Consider the following 24,956-nt stretch of genomic DNA (forward strand, 5'->3'; position numbering starts at 1 on the left):
GGTTCTAATCCACTGAACCCATAAATTACTTACATAAAGTATACACTAAAAGATAGTTGTTGTAAAAGTTTTATTTGCATTCTTAAACCTTCATCAATTTAACCAGATTCAAAATGCAAAGCTAAGGTTACATGATAATCATTTATAAAGCCCTGTTACGAAATTTCTCCAATATTATAGTTGGTTAAAAAAGGCAGAGGACTTCCCTGGCAGTCCAGTGGTAAAGACTCTGGGCTTCCATTGCCGCGGGCATAGGTTCAATCCCTGGTTGGGGAACTAAGATCCCGCAGCAAACAGAAATGGGATGACTTTATATGACTTTGATGTTTAAAAATTGCTAAAAAGAAAACAGGTATATTTTGCCACCGAGCTAAAAATAGTTTTCTAATAAATTTATGTCAAATTTAAGATAAAAGCAATTAAGATGTCAAGTTAGCAGAAATGGCTTCTTTTAGAAGTAGAGAAAAAGCACTAAGATCAAACTGACCCTGACATACCACAGGAAAAAGAAAACTCATTATGGCAAAGAGCAATACCATTTTTAAAAGATCTTTAAAGTGAGTCTTGGGAATCATTTAGGTTTGCTCAATGAGAATCTTCTGGTGGGAAACTTTTTTCATAACCCATTTCAAGTAAAATATATCAATTCCTTAAAAAAAAAGTTAATTTCCTCAGGCAGAAATCCTTTAACTTTTCAGGCCAAGAATACACCTTTCTTCTGAAAGTAATCAAATGGAGCTTTACATATAAATTAGTGAGCCTTCACAAAGGAACAAAGGCACAAAGATTAAATTGTAAAACAACTGCCTGTAGATTCTCACCACAGAAAATCAACATCTGTAAAAATTATCTGGATTCTTCCTCCCTAAATTGTATACTTTCCTATGACTCCTTAGGTCTTAGATGACTTACATATTATTGGGAATATGGGTTGTCCATGACCACCAAAATTTTAGGATCTACTAAGGTTGCTGAGATGGCTGGATGGCATCACCGACTCTGTGGACATGAGTTTGGGTGAACTCTGGGAGTTGGTGATGGACAGGGAAGCCTGGCGTGCTGTGATTTATGGGGTCGCGGAGAGTCGGACACTACTGAGCGACTCAACTGAACTGAACTGAACTGAAGGTTGCTCCCTTATGGAAATAAACCAATGTCATGATTCAGTTCAGTCACTCAGTTGTGTCCGACTCTCCGTGACCCCATGAATCACAGCACGCCAGGCCTCCCTGTCCATCACCAACTCCCGGAGTACACTCAAACTCATGTCCACAGAGTCGGTGATGCCATCCAGCCATCTCATTCTCGGTCGTCCCCTTCTCCTCCCGCCCCCAACCTTTCCCAGCATCAGAGTCTTTTCCAGTGAGTCAACTCGTCGCATGAGGTGGCCAAAGTATTGCAGTTTCAGCTTTAGCATCAGTCCCTCCAATGAACATCCAGGATTGATCTCCTTTAGAATGGACTGGTTGGATCTCCTTGCAGTATAAGGGACTCTCAAGAGTCTTCTCCAACACCACAGTTCAAAAGCATCGATTCTTCACCGATCAGCTTTCTTCACAGTCCAACTCTCACATCCATACATGACCACGGGAAAAACCATAGCCTTGACTAGACAGACCTTGGTTGGCAAAGTAATGTCTCTGCTTTTTAATATACTATCAAGGTTGGTCATAACTTTCCTTCCAAGGAGCAAGCGTCTTTTAATTTCATGGCTGCAATCAGCATCTGCAGTGATTTTGGAGCCCCCAAAAATAAAGTCTGACACTGTTTCCACTGGTTTTCCATCTATTTCCCATGAAGTGATGGGACCAGATGCCTTGATCTTTGTTTTCTGAATACTGAGCTTCAAGCCAACCTTTTCACTCTCCTCTTTCACTTTCATCAAGAGGCTTTTGAGTTCCTCTTCACTTTCTGCCATAAGGGTAGTGTCATCTGCATATCTGAGGTTATTGATATTTCTCCCGGCAATCTTGATTCCAGCCTCTGCTTCTTCCAGCCCAGCGTTCCTCATGATGTACTCTGCATATAAGTTAAATAAGCAAGGTGACAATATACAGCCTTCACTCACTCCCTTTCCTATTTGGAACCAGTCTGTTGTTCCATGTCCAGTTCTAACTGTTGCTTCTTGACCTGCATACAGGTTTCTCAAGAGGCAGGTCAGGTGGTCTGGGATTCCCATCTCTTTCAGAATGTTCCACAGTTTATTGTGATCCACACAGTCAAAGGCTTTGGCATAGTCAATGAAGCAGAAATAGATGTTTTTCTGGAACTCTCTTGCTTTCTCCATGATCCAGCGGATGTTGGCATTTTGATCTCTGGTGCCTCTGCCTTTTCTAAAACCTGCTTGAACATCTGGGAGTTCACGGTTTACATACTGCTGAAGCCTGGCTTGGAGAATTTTGAGCATGACTTTAGTAGCGTGTGAGATGAGTGCAATTGTGCGGTAGTTTGAGCATTCTTTGGCATTGCCTTTCTTTGGGATTGGAATGAAGATTGACCTCTTCCAGTCCTGTGGCCAGCGCTGAGTTTTCCAAATTTGCTGGCATATTGAGTGCAGCACTTTCACAGCATCATCTTTCAAGACTTGAAATAGCTCAACTGGAATTCCATCACCTCCACTAGCTTTGTTCGTAGTGATGCTTTCTAAGGCCCACTTGACTTCACATTCCAAGATGTCTGGCTCTAGGTCAGTGATCACGTTATCGTGACTATCTTGGTCGTGAAGATCTTTTTTGTACAGTTCTTCTGTGTATTCCTGCCACCTCTTCTTAATATCTTCTGCTTCTGTTAGGTCCATACCATTTCTGTCCTTTATCGAGCCCATCTTTGCATGAAATGTTCCCTTGGAATCTCTAATTTTCTTGAAGAGGTCTCTTGTTTTTCCTATTCTGTTGTTTTCCTCTATTTCTTTGCATTGATCACTGAGGAAGGCTTTCTTATCTCTCCTTGCTATTCTTTGGAACTCTGCATTCAGATGCTTATATCTTTCCTTTCTCCTTTGCTTTTCGCCTCTCTTCTTTTCACAGCTATTTGTAAGGCCTCCTCAGACAGCCATTTCGCTCTTCTGCATTTCTTTTCCATGGGGATGGTCTTGGTCCCTGTCTCCTGTACAATGTCACGAACCTCCATCCAGAGTTCATCAGGCACTCTATCAATCAGATCTAGTCCCTTAAATCTATTTCTCACTTCCACTGTATAATCATAAGGGATTTGATTGAGGTCATATCTGAATGGTCTAGTGGTTTTCCCTACTTTCTTCAATTTAAGTCTGAATTTCGCAATAAGGAGTTCATGATCTGAGCCACAGTCAGCTCCTGGTCTTGTTTTCGCTAACTGTATACAGCTTCTCCATCTTTGGTTGCAAAGAATATAATCAATCTGATTTCGGTGTTGACCATCTGGCAGTTTATGTCATGATTACTACAAACTCTTACCAGAGCAAAAAGAACTTAATCAACATGAATTCTTATATCTACTAGTGCAGGGAGAGCATTCCTACTAATTTTTTTTGTTTTGATGGGGTGGTGATGTAGGGGAGTCTATTTCTTTCATGGTAAGAAGAAACCGTTTTTTCAAAACTGCATGCACTGCAACTGTAGAAGATTCTAGGAATAATCCTATAATTCTTTTAAATCATAGAATCAACAGATGGCTTATCATAATTCCTTTAGTAACTGATTACACAGAAAATGCTCACAGAAGCCTTTAGATAATACTAGACACATCTTTACTAAAAATAATATTAACTTATCCAAATAAAAAATAACCAACTTACCATCACATTTGTAGTTTTTAGTTTTAAAATAATTTTCACAAACAACTCATTAGACCTCAAAGACAGCATGGCAGATGGCTAAGAGATTAAAAAAACAAGCAAGCCCCGTCTTTAAAGATTTATTTAGTGTTGTGTCAATTCCAAAGGAGAAATGCAAAGTATGAATGGATTCCACATATATAAAGCCAGCACACTATTTTAAATAAAATTACTGGTTTAGTATACATATGCCCCTTTCTATATTTTATATTACAATAGAATCCCTGAATTTAAGAAAGACCAGAGATATATCTTCTTTCCACAGGGACTACTTGTTTAATGTTACAGTGAATTATGCAATTTCTAATATACTGTAAAAATTTAAATCATGAAATCATATTAACTTTTCTTGTACTGAGCAAGTTATTATGGAATGAATACCAAGGAGGACAAAACAACAGAGCTAGACAAAGAACACAGAACCCTACTGTACTTTTGTCAGTAATCATTCTAACACTAACTGAGAAGATTAAAGGGAAAAAACAACTCTTCAAATTACAAATTTCCCCCATAAAATGTTTTACAATACTGTAAATTATTTCAACTGAAAAACGTGTCTAATGTTTTGCTGATTCCTACAAAAAGTTGTGCCCCTGAGCCTTTAAGAAGTTTATGGTTCAAAACAAACACCAGAGATATGAAGGACATATGAAAAATATGAGAACACTGTGATTCAAAAAGCTCAAGATTTCAGTCAACGAAATACATTTGCCATGAATACTTATAGGATGGCAGAAGTGTTTGCTGGACAGAAGTTCCGGTTCTCAGGTCATACAGACCTGGGTCTGAATGCTGGCCCCTTCACTAATTGGCAGTTTAACATTGGACAAGTTACTTAACCTTGGACAAGTTACTTAACCTATGTCTCAATTTCCTAAGTGTAAAAACAGGACAATAATGTTAATCTCACAAGGTTGTGAGAGCAAAATTTAAAAAACATATGAAGCGTTTATTACTCTATCTGGCACACTGTAATCCTCAGAAATGTTTGCTACCATCAACATCACCTCTACCATATTATTCTTGTTGAAGAGGTTCTGTAAAATAGAATTCCCGATATGTATGTAAATGTATGTATGGATGTATGTGTGAAATTAATTGATATATAAAGGCTATCATAATGAGCATAACAGCTTCCTGGAAAGAAAAGAACAGAAACCTCCAATTTCCCCAGCCGGGCCTATCAGGGAAGCCCTAACAAAGGCCTAACAGCAAGAAAAGGCAATGGAGTGGCAGGGCCATCTGACGACATCAGAAGAGGAAAAGACAGATCCACTCTTCCAAGTGTACTGTCCAGCCATCATAAAGACAGGTGGTGCCATGGAAGTAACTCTGAACTGAACTGAGTAAACTAGAATGATAGGAATTCTGAAGTTCTTGGTTTATCATGATCTGGTAGGTTATTTTGCTTGCTTGTTTGTCTTTTGTGGGCTTTTTTTTTTCTTTTTGAGAGGAGTCAGGGAGGTAAATAATGTGTCATCTTTTCTTCTTTAGGTAATTTACCAAGGTCACACAGTTGTTATGTAACAGTGTTAGGATTTAATCCCATATATGTCAGACCCCAGTCTCCAGTGCTTAAACACTACAATATAACACTGTTATGGTAATCCATGGGCAGAAAGATGAGTTCATATTTATCCTGTATATATATGGTAGCAGAACTCAGACAACACACTCTAACCTGCAGTAAGTGAACCTGTAGGAACTATTTTCAAACATTCCGCCAACAGTAACTGACAGAAAGCACAATCAACATAAAATTGACTCCTAGGAGTCTACTTACGAAAACGCAGTATCGTCTCTGGCAAGTCACTTAAGTTTAATCTAAACCTCAGTTACCATGTCTGTGAAATAATATTTCCCTCATCTCTCAGGGCAGCAGACAGAAAATAAAGTGCATGAAGTAATAATACAATGATTAGTACTTGGTGACCCTCAAAATAAACAATATCTCCTATCCTCATCATCATACCTTAACAATTTGATTTAATTCTGAATATCAATCTAAGAATGCTTGCTTAAATAGTAAAATTACCAAATTTAGGTTCCACATTAGTATTTTTTAGTGATTTTGAAGGATAAATCTGAAAACATCTCACTACCTTCCTGCTCCTGGTCTATGGGAAGAAAAAAAAAGAGAAAACTTTTCTGGTTCTGTTTGATGACAGCATTTGAATTTTCTCCTTCCCATGTCAGTTTAATAACTCAATTTACTTTTAGAATTCAAATTCAGTTTAAATCTTCACTGATATATCGTTTAATTGGTACATATCATTTTACATTAAAATTTAACAAGTATTAATAAGAATAACAATTAATGATTTTTCCTTCCTTGTTTATGAATAAACTATATTTAGAAATAAGAAAGGAAAGTTTATACACTGTATCTAGAACCTTGCTGCTGAATCTATTTCTAAGAACTTAAATTTACCCAAACTCTGTTACCCAGAGTAAGTCACAATGCTCTGACGGAGACTCAAAGATCCTATCTATCCATTATTCAAAGGTGCAAAGAAATCAATGATATAGAAGAAATATATGCTTTATGCAACATCTTCATACAAAAAGAAGAAACAAAATGACAACCTGCAAAGATTCCTGAACCAGCTTCACTATGAAGAATGAACAAAATCAAATATGCTTATTTAAAACAGAAAAAAACTAGTGCTGTAATCTAAATCAGCTAATTAAGCCAACAAACGTCATCTCAGTTAAAAATACCGAAATTAGTTTTAATAATGCCTTTAATCATTATTAAGAGGGCTGGCCCTGATTAACTGCACAAAACAGACCCCTCTCTTTAAATGCACATTTAGCAATTCTCATTGAATGTAGAACTCTTTATCCATAAAAAATATGGTATAATTTCAGTGAATTTGTGACTTCAAAACTCTTTCTTTTCCCACTATGTCATAAATGGGAAAAAACATCAGCCACTCTGGTAAGTAACTTTACATATATTATTTCATGTGTTCCTTAAACACATTAAGAACAGATGAAGGCAAGGTCACATACGTCATATATAGCAGTCTGCAGTGTCAGAATTCGGTTAGCCCAGCTCCAAAGTACTGAGATTTTAGAATTTTAGCTCATCTCACCTTTATTTATTTGCTTTAATTTTTACTTAACTATAGTTGGTTCATAAAACTGTGTCAGTTCAGGTATACAGCATCACATTCTTCTCCATTATAGGCTATTACAAATTACCGAATATAGCTTCCTGTACTACACAATAAATCCTTGTTGTTTATCATATATATAGTGGTGTGTATCTGTTAATCCCATACTCCTAATTTATCCTTCCCCCTTCTGTTTCCCCTTTAGGAGTCACAAGTTGTTTCCTGCATCTGTGAATCTGAGTCTGTGTTTTCTATTACTAAATAAGTTCATTTGTACCTTCTTTTTAGATTTCACATATAGGAGATATCACATCATACTTGTCTTCCTCTATCTGACTTTCTTCACTTAGTGTGATAATCTCTAGGTCTATCCATGTTGCTGGAAATGGCAATATTTCATTCTTTTTTGGCTGAGTAATATTCCACTGTATATATGAACCACATCTTCTTTACCCATTCATCTACTGATAGACAATTAGGTTGCTTCCATGTCTACTGGCTCATCTTTCCTTTAAATAATAGAAAACTGTTTACCATTTTTACACTGTTTCCTGAGGTAATATTATCAAGGTAACTAAGATTCACAAAATGCTTTAAAGTAATATAATTCTAAAGTTAAAACAAGGACAAAAGGAAAGCATGAGAGCCAGACTTCCTTAGGCTGGGAAAACTTATAATTAAGGAATAAACCTAATGCATGATCAATATCAAGAAGAAAGTGCCTGCAGTATCCCAGGTCTGACTAGTTTTTCTTGTTGTGTTTATGTGTGTACATGTTCTGTGTCTGTTAAACAACCAAAACAGGTGTTTCAACTACAACTCTGTGAAACCCGAACAAACAAGTACAGACAGGTATATGAACAAATTCAGTTTTCTTAAGTCACAATCAGGAATGGCATGGTGAATTTGTAACTTTCCTTATTCCTTGTTTTACCATGAAATACTGAATTAGTTAATAATAGAGACTTTTAAAAATATATTTCTTTAGTCTATATACCAATTATTCATACAGAAGTCAAAAACTAGCTTTAAATTTCAAGACTATGGCTTATACATTTATTGAAGAAAGACTTCCTCAAAGTTTATTAGAAAACTTCATATTTACAAAAATTTAACAATTTACAGATGTTTATACTAAGGATTGCAGCCATGAAATTAAAAGACGCTTGCTCCTTGGAAGGAAAGTTATGACCAACCTTGACAGTATATTAAAAAGCAGAGACATTACTTTGCCAACCAAGGTCCGTCTAGTCAAGGCTATGGTTTTTCCCGTGGTCATGTATGGATGTGAGAGTTGGACTGTGAAGAAAGCTGATCGTCGAAGAATCGATGCTTTTGAACTGTGGTGTTGGAGAAGACTCTTGAGAGTCCCTTATACTGCAAGGAGATCCAACCAGTCCATTCTAGAGGAGATCAATCCTGGATGTTCATTGGAGGGACTGATGCTAAAGCTGAAACTGCAATACTTTGGCCACCTCATGCGACGAGTTGACTCACTGGAAAAGACTCTGATGCTGGGAAAGGTTGGGGGCGGGAGGAGAAGGGGACGACCGAGAATGAGATGGCTGGATGGCATCACCGACTCTGTGGACATGGGTTTGAGTGTACTCCGGGAGTTGGTGATGGACAGGGAGGCCTGGCGTGCTGTGATTCATGGGGTCATGGAGAGTCGGACACGACTGAGCGACTGAACTGAACTGAATACTAAGGATTTACCCAAATGGTTACAAATGACAATAAAAATTAACACTGAAGCTTTCAAACATTAGGATTTTACAATCTGATGTTATTTCAAGAATCCTTTTACCCAGATCATATAAAAAGCATTCATTATGAAGCAAACCCTAAATAAAAAACAAATTTATATAAAAGAGCATAGTTTGCTTTAATCAATTAAAAATATTTATCATGGCAATCCCTTAGTATAACTCAAATGTTAGAAACAAAATCATTTCAAAAATTTACACCTGTATTGCTTTAATTTTTACAACCCAAAATATTATGTTCAACTATTCAGTATACACGTACAGATCAATATTCTTTTAGAGGTGTTTACCACGAGTCTCTTGCCTAAGTCTCTTCAGAGAGGTAAACACTAGAGACCCACCTTGTGCTGTTCAATGGCATCTATCCACTGCTGTCTGTGATCTGGATCTTGAGCACGAAGATACCAAACACTATCATTTACACTAATATCAAATCGGCATTCATCAAAATCATGAGGCTAAGGGAGAAAAGGAAAAGCAAAGCTAATTATATTCTTAGAAGTGTTACACCCTATAGCAAAAACATGAACATACCCATTCTGGCCGGTGAGAGACTCCTGTTATTCCTTTCGTACTCAAATAACTTTTTGAAGATATTTCAGATAAAGAGCACAGCAAGGGTATAATTACCAAAAACTATGCCCATTCAATATTTCTACAAATGAACTGACACATGACTACAGACATGATTTTAAAAAAGAGGTAAAATATTTTCCATCAAATGCTTTGAGTCAGTGTAAAGTAGTGGGACTATCACTGAAAGCACAATTTTAAAAAGGGCAAAAGTAAGTTTTACAAAAGACATTTACTGATATTTTTCTGCTTTCATTATTCAAAAGTAAATTCTCATCAATAGTCTTATTTCATTAAATTTGATAAGCAAGGTATTTTTATGTTCTATCAAAAAATAACACTAACATCCTTCTAAATATTTCAAACTAACTTCTAGGCTTTTTTACATCTTTTATTTTAATAGCCAGGAGAGTCTCTAATGAAAAGCAAAAGTAAAATGAACATTACATCAGACCTATGTTAGACAGAGGAAACCGCCTTCACCAAAATGTAAGCAATTAGTGCAAATGTAAAATAGCTGGTTCAGTGTTTCACATTCTTCAAAACAATATAAACAATAAATATTTTATATACTTGTTTTTCTCTCAATGAATGAGTTCAAATATGACAGGATCATATCACAAATAACAATCTCTTCTTCTACTGGATAAAGTACAATGTCCTCTTCTGTGAACTAGCTTAGCCTTAGAGGAAAGAGACTCCTCCCTGGTCTATATAGTAATAAACTTACTAGCTGAATGCAATCTACATATTGTGCTTATTCTCTCCCACCTTTAACAGTACCAATCTTTTATCTCCTTATCAGTTTATTCAACAAAAACAATATAAACTAATTCCACAATGTTCTTTAGCGTATGAAACAATTTCTCTTTTAATATTAAGACAACTAATTCATGGTTCTGACTGGCTAAAAGACAAAAGTTAAAGCTCTGAGTCACTATGTGCTGGGCATCGCAGTGAGGACTATAGTGGGAGGCAGTTCATGCTGGAGAGAAGAGACAGAAGAGACAAGACAGTGCACACCCTGCTTCAGTCACTATGAATACAGAAATACCAAGACAACTTTAACACTCAAAAATATGACTATAAACTTAACTGAAAGCTAAATATTCATAAACTTTAAGAATGAAGTCAGTCATTAAGGAAAGCTCCTTGGAGGAAGCATGTGTACTATCTGAAGAACTAAGTAAATAATTTATCTGATCAGTCTACTATTCTAAATAGCCCAGAGGTTTTTAAACTTTTACTTTGAGATATAATCATTATTATATTTCTAGTGACTGTTGTTAAAAAGGATTTATATTTTATATTGTGTTCAATATTTTCATTAAAGCTTTAGAAAATAAAAAGGTAATATATATATACACAGTCATTCTTTATTTTTTGCTGGGGCTTGTTTCAAGGACTTCCTTTGGACACCAAAATTTCAGATGCCTAAGTCCCTTATATAAAACAGCTCAGTACAACCAGCTCTCCTTATCTGCAGACGCTGAGCTAACGGATATAGAGAGTTACCTATTGTTCAAAATATACTAGTTTCTCCAGCCAATTCTTTTTCCAGCTTTCATATCTTCAAATTTTCCTTATAATCTTCCAAAGAGTCCTATGCCACATTTTAAATATTCCCCCAAACAGAAGCTTGTCATTAAGCTTTCTCTGGGTGAGTGACTTAATAAAACCTGAAATCAACGTAAGTAAACTTTGCCAAATTACTAAATCTGTTAAGTATATCAATTATGTTTTCTTTCCCTTATGTTTCAAAGTTTCAATATATGGAGAACTTTAAGCTTTTAAGAGATAAAAATGTTATACACAGGAATGGAATAAAATGATACTCTACAAATCTAGAATTAAAGAATTTGAAAACTTCATCTGAATGTCAAATTTATATGAATATCTGCTCAAAGAGATGGAGCTGTCCGAAAGTGTACACAAAATAGCCATTTCTACCTTCAACAATCTGAGGGACAGGTGGCACAGGGAGATCTACCAATTTTCAGGTGGTAGTATGTAAACGACATAGAAGCTTTGAATCCCTAAAAAGTCAAGATGTGCAGGAGGCTCAATCTACAAGGCTAAAGAAATGACAGATTTGTTAAGAGGTGTGTTTAGGAGGGTAAGTCAAGGTCTAGACAAAAAGTTTACACCATGTCTCAACACGCACACACTCAAACACATAATACAACAGTCTTCCTTTATCTAAGAGAAATACATCCCAAGACCCCCAGTGGATGCCTGAAACTGTTCAGTTCAGTTAAGTTGCTCAGTCGTGTCTGACTCTTTGAGACCCCATGAATCGCAGCACGCCAGGCCTCCCTGTCCATCACCAACTCCTGGAGTTCACTGAAACTCATGTCCATCAAGTCGGTGATGCCATCCAGCCATTTCATTCTCTGTTATCCCCTTCTCCTCCTGCCCCCAATCCCTCCCAGCATCAGAGTCTTTTCCAGTGAGTCAACCCTTCACAAGAGGTGGCCAAAGTATTGGAGCTTCAGGTAGTACCAAATCCTACAGAGAGAACCAACCTGTGAACGACAACAGGATTAGGGGTCTGGTGCTGTAGAAAGCCTGAGTGTCTTACAGTCATTCCTCTGCATCTGGGGCTCACCATCCTTGAATTCAACCACTCCTGGATTGGGCAGTACTGTAGGTATTATACACTACTGACAAATCCTGAGTGTAAGTGGATGTGTGGGGTTCAAACCTGTGTTGTTCAAGGGTCAACTGCCCTATGTGCTTTCCTATACAGGTATTAAGGAGCAGGTAGTATACACAGCAAGAAGGCAATGGCAACCCACTCCAGTGCTCTTGCCTGGAGAATCCCATGGGCAGAGAAGCCTGGTAGGCTGCAGTCCATGGGGTCACTAAGAGTCAGACACAACTGAGCAACTTCACTTTCACTTTTCATTTTAGCGCTGGAGAAGGAAATGGCAACCCACTCCAGTGTTCTTGCCTGGAGAATCCCAGGGACGAGGGAGCCTGGTGGGCTGCCGTCTATGGGGTCGCACAGAGTCGGACACGACTGAAGCGACTTAGCAGCAGCAGTATACACAGCATGGATATGGACAAAGAAACAAGCCATGACCCATCAGGGACAGAGCAGCCTGCATGAGATTTCATTATGCTGCTCAAAACAATGTGCCATTTAAAACTTATCAACTGTTTATTTCTGGAATTTTCTACTTAATACTTTCAGATCGTAAAGGTAACTAAAACTGCAGAAATCAAAACTGCTGATGGGGCGGGGAGAACCACCGCAGACAGTTAGACTTTAATTCAAAGAAAACTAACCTTATCTTTACTTAGAATTTCATTGTGGATATTTTATTCATCATGGATTACTTTAAAAAAAACACATCAAAATACTATTTATCTTGATTGCTGAGTTTTTTGATGCTATCTTAAATTTTACAACTGAAGTTATTCCCTCATTGGTCTTATCCTAATTGCAGCCCTCACAGATGATTAGAAGAAAACCAATAAGGGATAAAGAACAAAATTAGATGAAAAAAATACAAGAGGTGGTAGATGTAAGAGATGACATAAGCTATCTTCAGAAAAAAATGACTAAAAAATCTAAAGAGATAAAGCAGCAAGCAATGAAAAGTAAGCTAAAAGAGCTAAGAAGAAACGAGTTGAAATCACATCAGAAGCAGCAATAAAAGGCAAATAAGTCTGTTTTCGTAAACAGACTTGAGAAAAATACAAAGTGAAAGAAACATAATGCCTGAACAAAGGAGGTCAAGCAAATGATTTAACTGGTGTTTTGAAAGAGGAAAATGCAACAAATGTAACAAAAAATTCAGATACTATCTTTTCTTCTTTTTTTAATCTTTTGGCCCCACCATGCAGGCATGTGGGATCTCCGGCCCTAGGGATCTTAGTTTTCTGACCAGGGATCAAACCTACATCCCCCGGCATTGACAGCACAGTCATAACCACTGAATCACCAGGGAAGTCCCAACACTATCTTTAAATGAAATGTTCAAATTACAAATCCGAAAGACATATTATACCCAGGAAAAATGGTCACAGGAAATAAACTCAATCTGGAGTCCCTTGTACTGCAAGGAGATCCAACCAGTCCATTCTAAAGGAGATCAATCCTGGGTGTTCATTGGAAGGACTGATGCTAAAGCTGAAACTGCAATACTTTGGCCACCTCATGCGACGAGTTGACTCACTGGAAAAGACTCTTATGCTGGGAAAGGTTGGGGGTGGGAGGAGAAGGGGACGACAGAGAACAAGATGGCTGGATGGCATCACCAACTCTGTGGACATGAGTTTGAGTGAACTCCGGGAGTTGGTGATGGACAGGGAGGCCTGGCGTGCTGTGCTTCATGGGGTGGCAGAGAGTCGGACACGACTGAGCAACTGAACTGAACTGAACTGAAGGTTTATTCTGTGAAATTAATTTGAGAAAGAAGAAACAATTATTCTCAAGCTTCTTCCACTGTCACCCCTACTCCAAGAAAAAACAAATTCTTCTTAGTGAGAGAGATCAACAGTAAGAACTAAGATTTCATCCAGTTGATTTTTGTTGGAGGCCACGTTAGATATTGTAAATACCTAAGATTATTTCACTTTCCCAAGAACCAAGTAGAGGGGCCCACTGAGAATGAGAATTCACATGCTAGGGAAGAAAGTCAACAGCATAAAGGAAAATGTAGATGGGCCTCATCCTTTACCATGTCAGCATTCACTGTCAACAACAGAAGATAAATCAAAAGGTGAAACGGCATTTATATCTACTCTTGGTCTGTCTTATTTGTTCTTAGGGCTGCTGTAACAAAAAACCCCAGCATACACTGGATAGCTTTTTTGATCACTTTATCAGGGAAATTTTACAATCTATCTACATGCTGTGTGCTGCATGTTCAGTCACTAAGTCACGTTTGACTCTTTGCAACCCCATGGACTGCAGACCGCCAAGTTACTCTGTTCATGGGATTCTTCAGGCAAGAATACTGGACAGGGTTGCCATTTTCTCCTCCATGCGATCTGCCCAACCCAGGCATGGAACCCATGTCTCCTGCACTGGCAGACAGATTCTTTACCTCTGAGCCCTGGGAGCCCCCGAAGTAGCTTTAACAACAGAAATTTCTCACAGTTCTGGAGGCTGGAAGTCCAAGATCAGGGTGTGAGCATGGGAGGGCGCTCAGTGAGGGCCTTCTTTCTGGTTTGCAGAGGGCTGCTGTCTAGGTATGTCCTCATATGGAGGACAGAGAGCTCTTGGGTTTCTTCATCCCCTCATAAGAGTACCAGTGTCACCATGGGGGCTGTACTTCAGTTCAGTTCAGTCGCTCAGTCGTGTCCGACTCTTTGTGACCCCATGAATCACAGCACGCCAGGCCTCCCTGTCTATCACCAACTCCCGGAGTTCACTCAAACTCATGTCCATCAAGTCAGTGATGCCATCCAGCCATCTCATTCTCTGTCGTCCCCTTCTCCTCCCACCCCCAACCTTTCCCAGCATCAGAGTCTTTTCCAGTGAGTCAGCTCGTCGCATGAGGTGGCCAAAGTATTGCAGTTTCAGCTTTAGCATCAGTCCTTCCAATGAACACCCAGGATTGGTCTCCTTTAGAATGGACTGGTTGGATCTCCTTGCAGTATAAGGGACTCTCAAGAGTCTTCTCCAACACCACAGTTCAAAAGCATCAATTTTTCGGCGATCAGCTTTCTTCACAGTCCAACTCTCACATCCATACATGACCACGGGAAAAACCATAGCCTTGACTATGCCAACCATGGTTGGCAAAGTAATGTCTCTGCTTTTTAATATACTATCTAGGTTGGTCATAACTTTCCTTCCAAGGAGCAAGCGTCTTTTAATTTCATGGCTGCAATCAGCATCCGCAGTGATTTTGGAGCCTCCAAAAATAAAGTCTGACACTGTTTCCACTGTTACCCCATCTATTTCCCAGGAAGTGATGGGACCAGATGCCATGATCTTTGTTTTTTGAATGTTGAGTTTCAAGCCAACCTTTTCACTCTCCTCTTTCACTTTCATCAAGAGGTTTTTTAGTTCCTCTTCACTTTCTGCCATAAGGGTGGTATCATCTGCATATCTGAGGTTATTGATATTTCTCCCAGCAATCTTGATTCCAGCTTGTGCTTCTTCCAGCCAGCGTTCCTCATGATGTACTCTGCATATAAGTTAAATAAGCAGGGTGACAATATACACCAGTATGCTACTGGTGATCAGTGGAGAAATAACTCCAGAAGGAATAAAGGGATGGAGCTAAAGCAAAACCAATACCCAGTTGTGGATGTGACTGGTGATAGAAGCAAGGTCTGACGCTGTAGAGAGCAATATTGCATAGGAACCTGGAATGTTAGGTCCATGAATCAAGGCAAATTGGAAGTGGTCAAACAGGAGATGGTAAGAGTGAATGTAGACATTCAAGGAATCAGTGAACTAAAATGGACTGAAATGGGTGAATTTAACTCAGATGACCATTATATCTACTACTGTGGGCAGGAATCCCTTAGAAGAAATGCAATAGCCATCATGGTCAACAAAAGAGTCCGAAATGCAGTACTTGGATGCAATCTTAAAATGACAGAATGATTTCTGTTCGTTTCCAAGGCAAACCATTCAATATTACAGTAATCCAAGCCTATGCCCCAACCAGTAATGCTGAAGAAGCCGAAGTTAATCGGTTCTATGAAGACCTACAAGACCTTTTAGAACTAACACCCAAAAAAGATGTCCTTTTCATTATAGGGGACTGGAATGCAAAAGTAGGAAGTCAAGAAACACCTGGAGTAACAGGCAAATTTGGCCTTGGAGCACGGAATGAAGCAGGGCAAAGGCTAATAGAGTTTTGCCAAGAGAACGCACTGGTCATAGCAAACACCCTCTTCCAACAACACAAGAGAAGACTCTGCACATGGACATCACCAGATGGTCAACACCGAAATCAGATTGATTATATTCTTTGAAGCCAAAGATGGAGACACTCTATATGGTTAGCAAAAACAAGACCAGGAGCTGACTGTGGCTCAGATCATGAACTCCTTATTGCCAAATTCAGACTTAAATTGAAGAAAGTAGGGGGCTGTACTTACATGACCTCAACTAAACCCAAATTCCTCCCAAAGGCCCTACTTCCAAATTATCATCACACTGAGAATTAAGGCTGTAACACATACCATAGCATCCATTATCTATCAAAATACCCTTATAGGAAAAGAGGCATAAATTCACAAAGAAAAAGAAGGAAAACAGTTGCCAACAAAATTTAAAGCTGGAATGTGATCACTGACATTTACAGGCCTGAATGTGCTGAAAAGTAAATATATACAAAGGAAAAGACAAAAAAAGCCAATTTGTTTTGGAGGCATCAAGTAGCACTAAAGGTAAAGGCATGGGAAGAGCTGAAAACAAAACTAATCAAGAGTCATTAAAAAGTGGAACTAGACCCCTGGATGGAGAAGGAAATGGCAACCCACTCCAGTGTTCTTGCCTGGAGAATCCCAGGGATGGGGGAGCCTGGTCAGCTGTGTCTATGGGGTCGCACAGATTCGGACACAACTGAAGCGACTTAGCAGCAGCAGCAGCAGACCCCTGGAACCTCATTTGCCTATCCCACTCTGCAGTAACATTAGAGGTCCCACCTCTCAGAGAGTTGGTACCAGACAGGTGTAGGAAGAAGGGACATTCTTGTAAAGGAGGAACGGTGAAAAAAGCAGATAAGGGAAAGTGTTCATATTAAAGGATCCTTTTCCTTACTTGATTCCCAAAAGGCTTGTACCCATACTTATTCCTTCTATCTCCTTCTGCCTGTAAGGAAGATTCATCTACAAGAAAACTAAGTAATCCGAGAGAAAGGACATATAGTAATAATACTTAAGGGTTTCATAACTGGGCAATTAATCAGTATGAAAGTTCTAAACCACAAAGATATAGAAAAATTACCTTTCAGAACCGGAAGATATGCTTCACCAAAATGAAGAAGTAACCAAGAGAAGTAAGAAGCAATGGAGATCCAGGAAAAGAAGCAGCAAAGGGGCTTCCCAGGAAGACATTAAGGAAAATGCCCACAGTAGAGTTATGCAGAAGATGGAAAAGTCTAGATTAGAACAGTATGACAGGATGATTTAGAAGGAATTTCTCTAGTGGGAGGAAAAGTAGAATGAAAAGATTAACTTAAAAAGTTAAACTCAGTGGAGAGGGTGTAGGAAGATTTCCCTAGAAATTCAAAGAAAGCCAACCAAATTTTAATAAGGTTTATTGACATATAATTAAACTATTCATTTAAAGTGTACAATTCAATGGCATTTTCACTTGTATATAACCCATGAAATCAACACCATATCAGGACAGAAATGTTTTCATTTCTGTACCCTCAAAGGACTTATCCTGTCTGCAGAACATCTATTCCTCTGTCACCAGCTTCCAGAAACCAAGGATCTTCTTCCTTTCACTGTATATTAGGGTTCACTTCTTCTAAATTCATATAAATGCAATCAGACAGTAAATACTGTTTTTACTGAGCATAACTATCCTGAGATTTACTCATACTGCTGTGTCTTACTGATAACTTATTCTTCTTATTGCTGAGAAGTTTAATAATGCTGGATATAACATATTTTACTTATTCAAACCTGCAGTTGGTCAAAAGTTCATGTCTTGTAACGACACAAATTTTTACTTCTTTTGACTTAGGAATGGGCTGACTGACTCATAAAATAGATAAACAGTTAACTTTAAAGAACTGACAAAAGAAGCTGCACCCATTTTACACTCTTACCGACAGTCTATCAAATCTACTTATTCCACATCCTTGCTTGATTTACTTACAGGCTCTCTATTCTGTTCCCCTGATCTGAATGTCTATTCTTACTCCAGTAACAGTATTTTAATTATTGTTGCTTAACAGTAAATCTTGAAATCATGTAGTATTACTTCCTCAAACTAAACTCTTCTTTTAAAAACCTGCTTTGGTTAGTCTAGGTAGTTGCATTACATAATTTATGCTTCCAGATAAATTGTAGTACCAAGGGCATTAGTATCTTAGGTTTTCTATATATTAATATGTTAAGATGTGATACTTTAACAATGCTGAGCCTTCTAATCTATGGACATAATATCTCTCCATTTAGGTCTTCTTTATCGTGACTATCTCACACAGTTTGCAGGTAACAGTGTCCAAAGTACAGTATACAAGGGTCAGACCTGATTCCTGAGGTAACTGTTTTAAGCCACTGTGTATGGAATTGTTTTAAAAATTCAGTTAGCGTTTACGGCGAGTTCGCACACCACAAATGAAAGATCCTGCTGCAGCAACAAGAATCAAAGATCCTGCATGCCACAACCAAGATGCAGCACAGCCAAATGAAGTATTTTAAAAGTCAGTTTGCTTAGTGTATATGACAGTACATTTTGTAACTGTATATTAACCTTATATTCTACGGGCTTCCCTTTTGGCTCAGCTGGTAAAGAACCCACCTGCAATGCAGGAGACCTGGGTTTGATCCCTGGGTTGGGAAGATCTCCTGGAGAAGGGAAAGGCTAGAGAATTCCATGGAGAAATTCCTGGAGAATTCCATGGACTGTATAGTCCACGGGGTCACAAAGAGTCAGACACGACTAAGCAAGTTTCACTTATATTCTACAATCTTGCAAAATCCACTTAGTAGTTCTCAAAACTGTTTACCTAATAAATTTGAAGGAATTTAAAGAACAACGTCAGGCTTCCCTGATAGCTCAGTTGGTAAAGAATCCACCTGCAATGAGGGAGACCTGGGTTTGATCCCTGGGTTGGGAAGATCCCCTGGAGAAGGAAAAGGCTACCCACTTCAGTACTCTGACCTGGAGAATTCCAAAGACTGTATATAGTTCATGGGGTTTCAAAGAGTCAGATACGACTGAGCAATGTTCACTTTCACTTTCTGAGAACAATGGCACCTGCAAACAGCTTTACTTTGAGTTCAGTTCAGTCGCTCAGTCGTGTCCGACTCTCCGCGACCCCATGAAGCACAGCACGCCAGGCCCCCCTGTCCATCACCAACTCCCCGAGTTCACTCAAACTCATGTCCACAGAGTCGGTGATGCCATCCAGCCATCTCATTCTCTGTTGTCCCTTTCTCCTCCCGCCCCCAAACTTTCCCAGCATCAGAGTCTTCTCCAGTGAGTCAACTCGTCGCATGAGGTGGCCAAAGTATTGTCATTTCAGCTTTAGCATCAGTCCTTCCAATGAACACCCAGGATTGATCTCCTTTAGAATGGACTGGTTGGATCTCCTTGCAGTACAAGGGACTCTCAAGAGTCTTCTCCAACACGACAGTTCAAAAGCATCAATTCTTCGGCTTTAGCCTCTCTGATATTTATGTCTTTTTATACATTTTTTTCTTGCCTTTCTGAAATGACCAGGATGTCCAGCACAATGTTAAACAGAAGCGGTAAGGGCAGATATCTTTGCCCTATACCTAATCTTAGGGGAAAGGCATAGTACTTCATCATTAAGCTTGATGTCAGTTGTGTGTTTTTGTGGATGTCTTTCATTAGGCTGATGTTATTTCTAGTTCTATAAGAATTTTTATTTTAAATACTAGGGAGTATTGAATTTTGTCAAACACTTCTCTCCTTTTTACTTGTCTGCTTTTACTGAAACTTGTTATAAATTTTTCTCTTTCGTTTGTTAATACAGTGAATTAAAATGACTGATTTAATAAAATTGTATTAACCTTGCATTTCTGGGATAAACAACACTTAGTCCTTTTTATATACTATTGGACTTGATTTGCTAATATTTTGCAAAGGAATACAGTGCTTATGTCTACCAGAGATACCAAGCTGTAATTTTATATTCTTGTAATTTGTATACAGGTGTCATAGTTATACTGCCCAGATAATGTGTGTTGTAAAGAGTCTGTGTAACACTGGGATTATTTCACTGAATGTATGAAAGAATATAGTGGTGAAATCATATGAGTGTGTTTTCTTGGTTAGGCAGGAATTTAAAAATTCAATGTTTTAGACATTGGTTTATTTACATTTTTAGTATCTTAAAAGCATTAAGAGGGGAAATTATAACCCTGTTCTGTGCTTAGTCTCTCAGTTGTGTCTCTTTGCGATCCCATGGACTGTAGCCCACCAGGCTCCCCTATCCACGGAGACTCTCCAGGCAAGAATACTGGAGTGGATTGCCCTGCCCTTCTCCAGGAAATATAACCTTATTATTTACCTATATATTTATTTTCTCTATGCTCTTCATTAGCTCCTAAAGATCTGATTTTGCCTCTGGTGTATTTCCCTTCAGCAAGAAAAACTTCCTTTAGCATTTCTTGTTAAGGCAGGCCCACCCAAAACAAATTCTCTTAATTTTACTTCATCTGAAAACATCTTTATTTCATTTCATTTTTGAAGGATAATTTTCATTGAATACAGAGTTCTGAAAGGAAAGTTTTTTGTCTTCGAGGCTCTGTGGTTTCTAATGAGAAGTGTATGGCAACTTGAATCACTGTCCCCCAATATGTATGGTATTTCTCTATGGCTACTTGCAGCATTTTTTACCTTTGATTTTTACAGTCTGACTATGATTACTATGATTATCCTGTTATGAGTCTGTTAAGTTTCGTGAATCTATAAATTTATATTTTTCACCAAATTTGCTAAGATTTTACTATAATTTCTTCAATTTTTTTTTTACCCTCTTCCCTCTCCTGAGACTTCTAAAGGCCATTTAATTATAAATTGCCTCAGAGATCCCTGACATTCTGTTCATTTAAAAACAAACACAAAATCCTAAAAATCTGTTATTAAGAATGACTTCTTTTGCTCTAAATTCAAAATCCTGATTTTCTGTCATCTTCATCTGCTACAAATCCTATGCAGTGAATATTTTTCATTTCAGATGTCATTCCTTTCAGTCCTATTGGTTCTTTTATATGTATTCTTTGTCTCTTCTGAAACTACTTTTAATTCATTATACGCGTATTTTCTTTTACCTCAATTATTTATAATTATAATTTACCTCAAATTATTATAAAAATAATTTTACTTTAAAACCTTTGTTAGATAATTCCAATATCTTTAACTTCGCATTTATTCATGTCTTTGCCCTTGAGAATGTGTTTCAATTTCCTGGCTCTTTGTATGTTGAGTGAGTTTATCTTGGACACTGTGAATGTTAGGTTGTGAACTCTGGATTCTATTGTATTATTCTGAAAAATACTATTTTTGTTTCAGTGGGCAAAAATTTTTGCAGGCCACTTCTTTTGTGTGTTTAATGGGCAGCATCTAGGACCTTAGTTCAGAAGGTTTTGGTCTGGCCTGTACATACACTGCTGAGGATCAGGTACAAATCTGCGCAGAGGGTTAAACTCAGAATTTGGAATTCTTCTTCTCTGGCTCTTTTTTTTTTTTTCTGGATTATTCATTAACTGGGCCCCTTCTGGTTCTTATAGCTAAAAAGATGGCAGTTTTCTTTAAAGGAGTTTTAGCATCCCTAAGTCTCTGCCATAGTAACAGTGACTCAGGTAACACCCCAGAGTGCTTTCCATCTGCCTCATGCATGCGTGGCTCAGGAGTCAGCCAGAGACTTGGGGAGAGTTTATACACTCAATTTTGAGTTCTTTGGCTTCTCATTTGTGGGATTCCCTCATTCTCCAGCACCCCTAGATAGCAAGAAAGAAGGTAGAAAAAACTTGTGCTTTTTATTGTCTACTGCTCCCCATTAGTATCTATCCAGCAGATTGTTAGCCCTGGCAATGGCAGTCAGCTCCAGTTTCCATATTCATTTAGAATTCCCCGAACCAGACTCACTGAAGTATAAGGGGTGGGGGAGGACAGGCATGCTTATTTGTGCCACAGAACCACAGAAAGAATAAAAGAATGAGAATCAGTAATTTGAAGCTACAAACAGATTAATTAAAAGAAACAATTAGTCTGCCTAGATAACATCTCTAAAAATAGCCAAACTATCACTCCAGCAGAAGATTAGAAGTTTTCTATTTGGGTATGTTGAACTAAAGGAACCCCTGAACTAATGGCTATCAAGGAAGGCTGAAGAAAGGGTGCAATATTTAAAACAGGAAGACAAAGTCTATAGTGAGTAATAAGATCCCACTTCCACCACAAGATTCCACCTACCCAAAGCAATCAAGGCTGTATAGTGTCACTCTGCTTATTTAACTTCTATGGAGAGTATGTCATGACAAATGCTGGACTGGATGAAGCACAGGCTGGAATCGAGATTGTTGGGAGAAATATCAATAACCTCAGATATGCAGCTGACAACATCCTTACGGCAGAAAATGAAGAACTAAGATCATGGCATCTGGTCCCATCACTTCATGGGAAATAGATGGAAAAACAGTGGAAACAGTGTCAGACTTTATTTTTTTGGGCTCCAAAATCACTGCAGATGCTGATTGCAGCCATGAAATTAAAATAAAAGACGCTTGCTCCTTGGAAGGAAAGTTATGACCAACCTTGATAGTATATTAAAAAGCAGAGACATTACTTTGCCAACCAAGGTCCGTCTAGTCAAAGCAATGGTTTTTCCCGTGGTCATGTATGGATGTGTGAGTTGGACTGTGAAGAAAGCTGATCGCCGAAGAATCGATGCTTTTGAACTGTGGTGTTGGAGAAGACTCTTGAGAGTCCCTTGGACTGCAAGGAGATCCAACCAGTCCATTCTAAAGGAGATCAATCCTGGATGTTCATTGGAGGGACTGATGCTGAAGCTGAAAGCAATACTTTGGCCACCTCATGCGACGAGTTGACTCACGGGAAAAGACTCTGATGCTGGGAAAGGTTGGGGCGGGAGGAGAAGGGGACGACGGAGAATGAGATGGCTGGATGGCATCACCGACTCTGTGGACATGTGTTTGAGTGAACTCCGGGAGTTGGTGATGGACAGGGAGGCCTGGTGTGCTGTAGTTCATGGGGTCGCAGAGAGTCGCACACGACTGAGCGACTGAACTGAATTGAACTGAAAGAGCCTCTTGATCAAAGTGAAAGAGGACACTGAAAAAGTTGGCTTATAACTCAGCATTCGGAAAACTAAGATCACAGCATCTGGTCCCATCACTTCATGGCAAATAAATGGGGAAACAGTGGAAACAGTGACAGACTTTATTTTGGGGGGCTCCAAAATCACTGCAGATGGTGAATGCAGCCATGAAATTAAAAGACGCTTACTCCTTGGAAGGAAAGTTATGATCAATCTAGACAGCTTACTAAAAAGCAGAGACATTACTTTGCCAATAAAGGTCTGTCTAGTCAAAGCTATGTTTTTTCCAGTAGTCATGTATGGATGTGAGAGTTGGACTATAAAGAAAGCTGAGTGCCAAAGAATTGATGCTTTTGAACTGTGGTGTTGGAGAAGACTCTTGGACTGCAAGGAGATCTAATCAGTCCATCCTAAAGAAAATCAGTCCTGAATATTCATTGGAAGGACTGATGCTGAAACTCCAATATTGTGGCCACCTGATGTGAAGAATTGACTCATTTGAAAAGACCCTGATGCTGGGAAAGATTGAAGGCGGGAGGAGAAGGGGACGACAGAGGATGAGATGGTTGGATGACATCATCGACTCAATGGACATGAGTTTGAGCAAGCTCAGGGAGTTGGTGATGGACAGGGAGGCCTGGTGTGCTGCAGTCCATGGGGTTGCAGAGTTGGACACGACAGAGCAACTGAATCGAACTGAAAGCAATCAAGGTTCCTAGAGATATGGGTGATTCCTGGGCTAGAATAGGTAAGGTACACAATGAACCTGGACAATCTTGAGCCTAAAAGTATTAAGGGGGTACTTTTTAGAGGTGGGGAGGTGGTCCTGGGGGAGAATGTCAAAAGGACCAAAGAAACAGCTCTAAAGGACTTCAGTTAACCAAATCAAGGGCAATTAGATCATCAAAATACGTAAGTACAGTAGTGGATTATAGCTCACCAAATAATTCAGGAATATATGAGTCCATTCTGTTAACAAATGGAACAAAAACAGAGGGCTTTTAAAGAACAAAAGAGAAGAATGCTGACATAAATGTGAAAAGGGTTTACAGAACTGGAAAATCTCCATTTTGCAATCATTACAGAAATCACTGGGTGAGGCAGGCATCATGATAGGTTACTAAATCAAAAAGGGGGAACAGTCTGATGAAGAATAGGATTTTTATACATGGTCTTAAACATCTTCCCAGAAAGCTAACATTTTAATTTCAAGGAGAGGAACAGTCACTATGAGCAGGAAAACTGGACAATCCCTTGACTGGATGATTGAAATTAACATTACATGAGATGCAGACAGAAACATGTGCCTCTGATGTGGTATCTTGAGAAGGATATCATATCATTTTGGTAGCTATTTTACCAAGAATGAACAACCTGAATCTAATCATGAAAAACTGTAAGACAAACTCTGAATGAATAAAATTCTATGAAATAACTAGTCTATATTTTTTAAAATCATGAATGTTATGCCAGGCAAAGAACAGCTAAGGAACTAACTGCTCCAGATTAAAAGAAACAGAGAGACATGAAAATTAAATGCAATATATACTCTGAACTGGATTCTGACTGGAAGGAAAAAATATGCTATAAAGGAAACTGCTGGAATAAGTGATAAATGTAGAGTGTAGATTAGAAAAAGGTATTACATGAAACTTCTTATATTTTTTGATAGCCAAATTACATACTTAGTAAGAGAGTATCTTTTGGAAATTATACAAAA

General features: G+C 38.5%; 1 protein-coding gene across 3 annotated transcripts in view; it reads right to left on the reverse strand.

Annotated features, from left to right (window-relative positions):
• CERT1 (ceramide transporter 1) overlaps positions 1–24,956 on the reverse strand; it is a 134,892-nt gene that overhangs the window by 80,569 nt on the left and 29,367 nt on the right. For all 3 annotated transcript variants that reach the window (XM_088839877.1, XM_055436302.2, XM_055436301.2), the window contains one exon: positions 9,041–9,157. In XM_088839877.1, coding sequence (XP_088696003.1) covers positions 9,041–9,157 — 117 coding nt within the window. The remainder of the gene's footprint in view (positions 1–9,040; positions 9,158–24,956) is intronic.

Source organism: Moschus berezovskii, chromosome 9 (genome assembly GCF_049115385.1).
Source record: "Moschus berezovskii isolate FMDL1 chromosome 9, NW_MosBer_1.0, whole genome shotgun sequence".
NCBI classification, from domain to species: Eukaryota; Metazoa; Chordata; class Mammalia; order Artiodactyla; family Moschidae; genus Moschus; species Moschus berezovskii.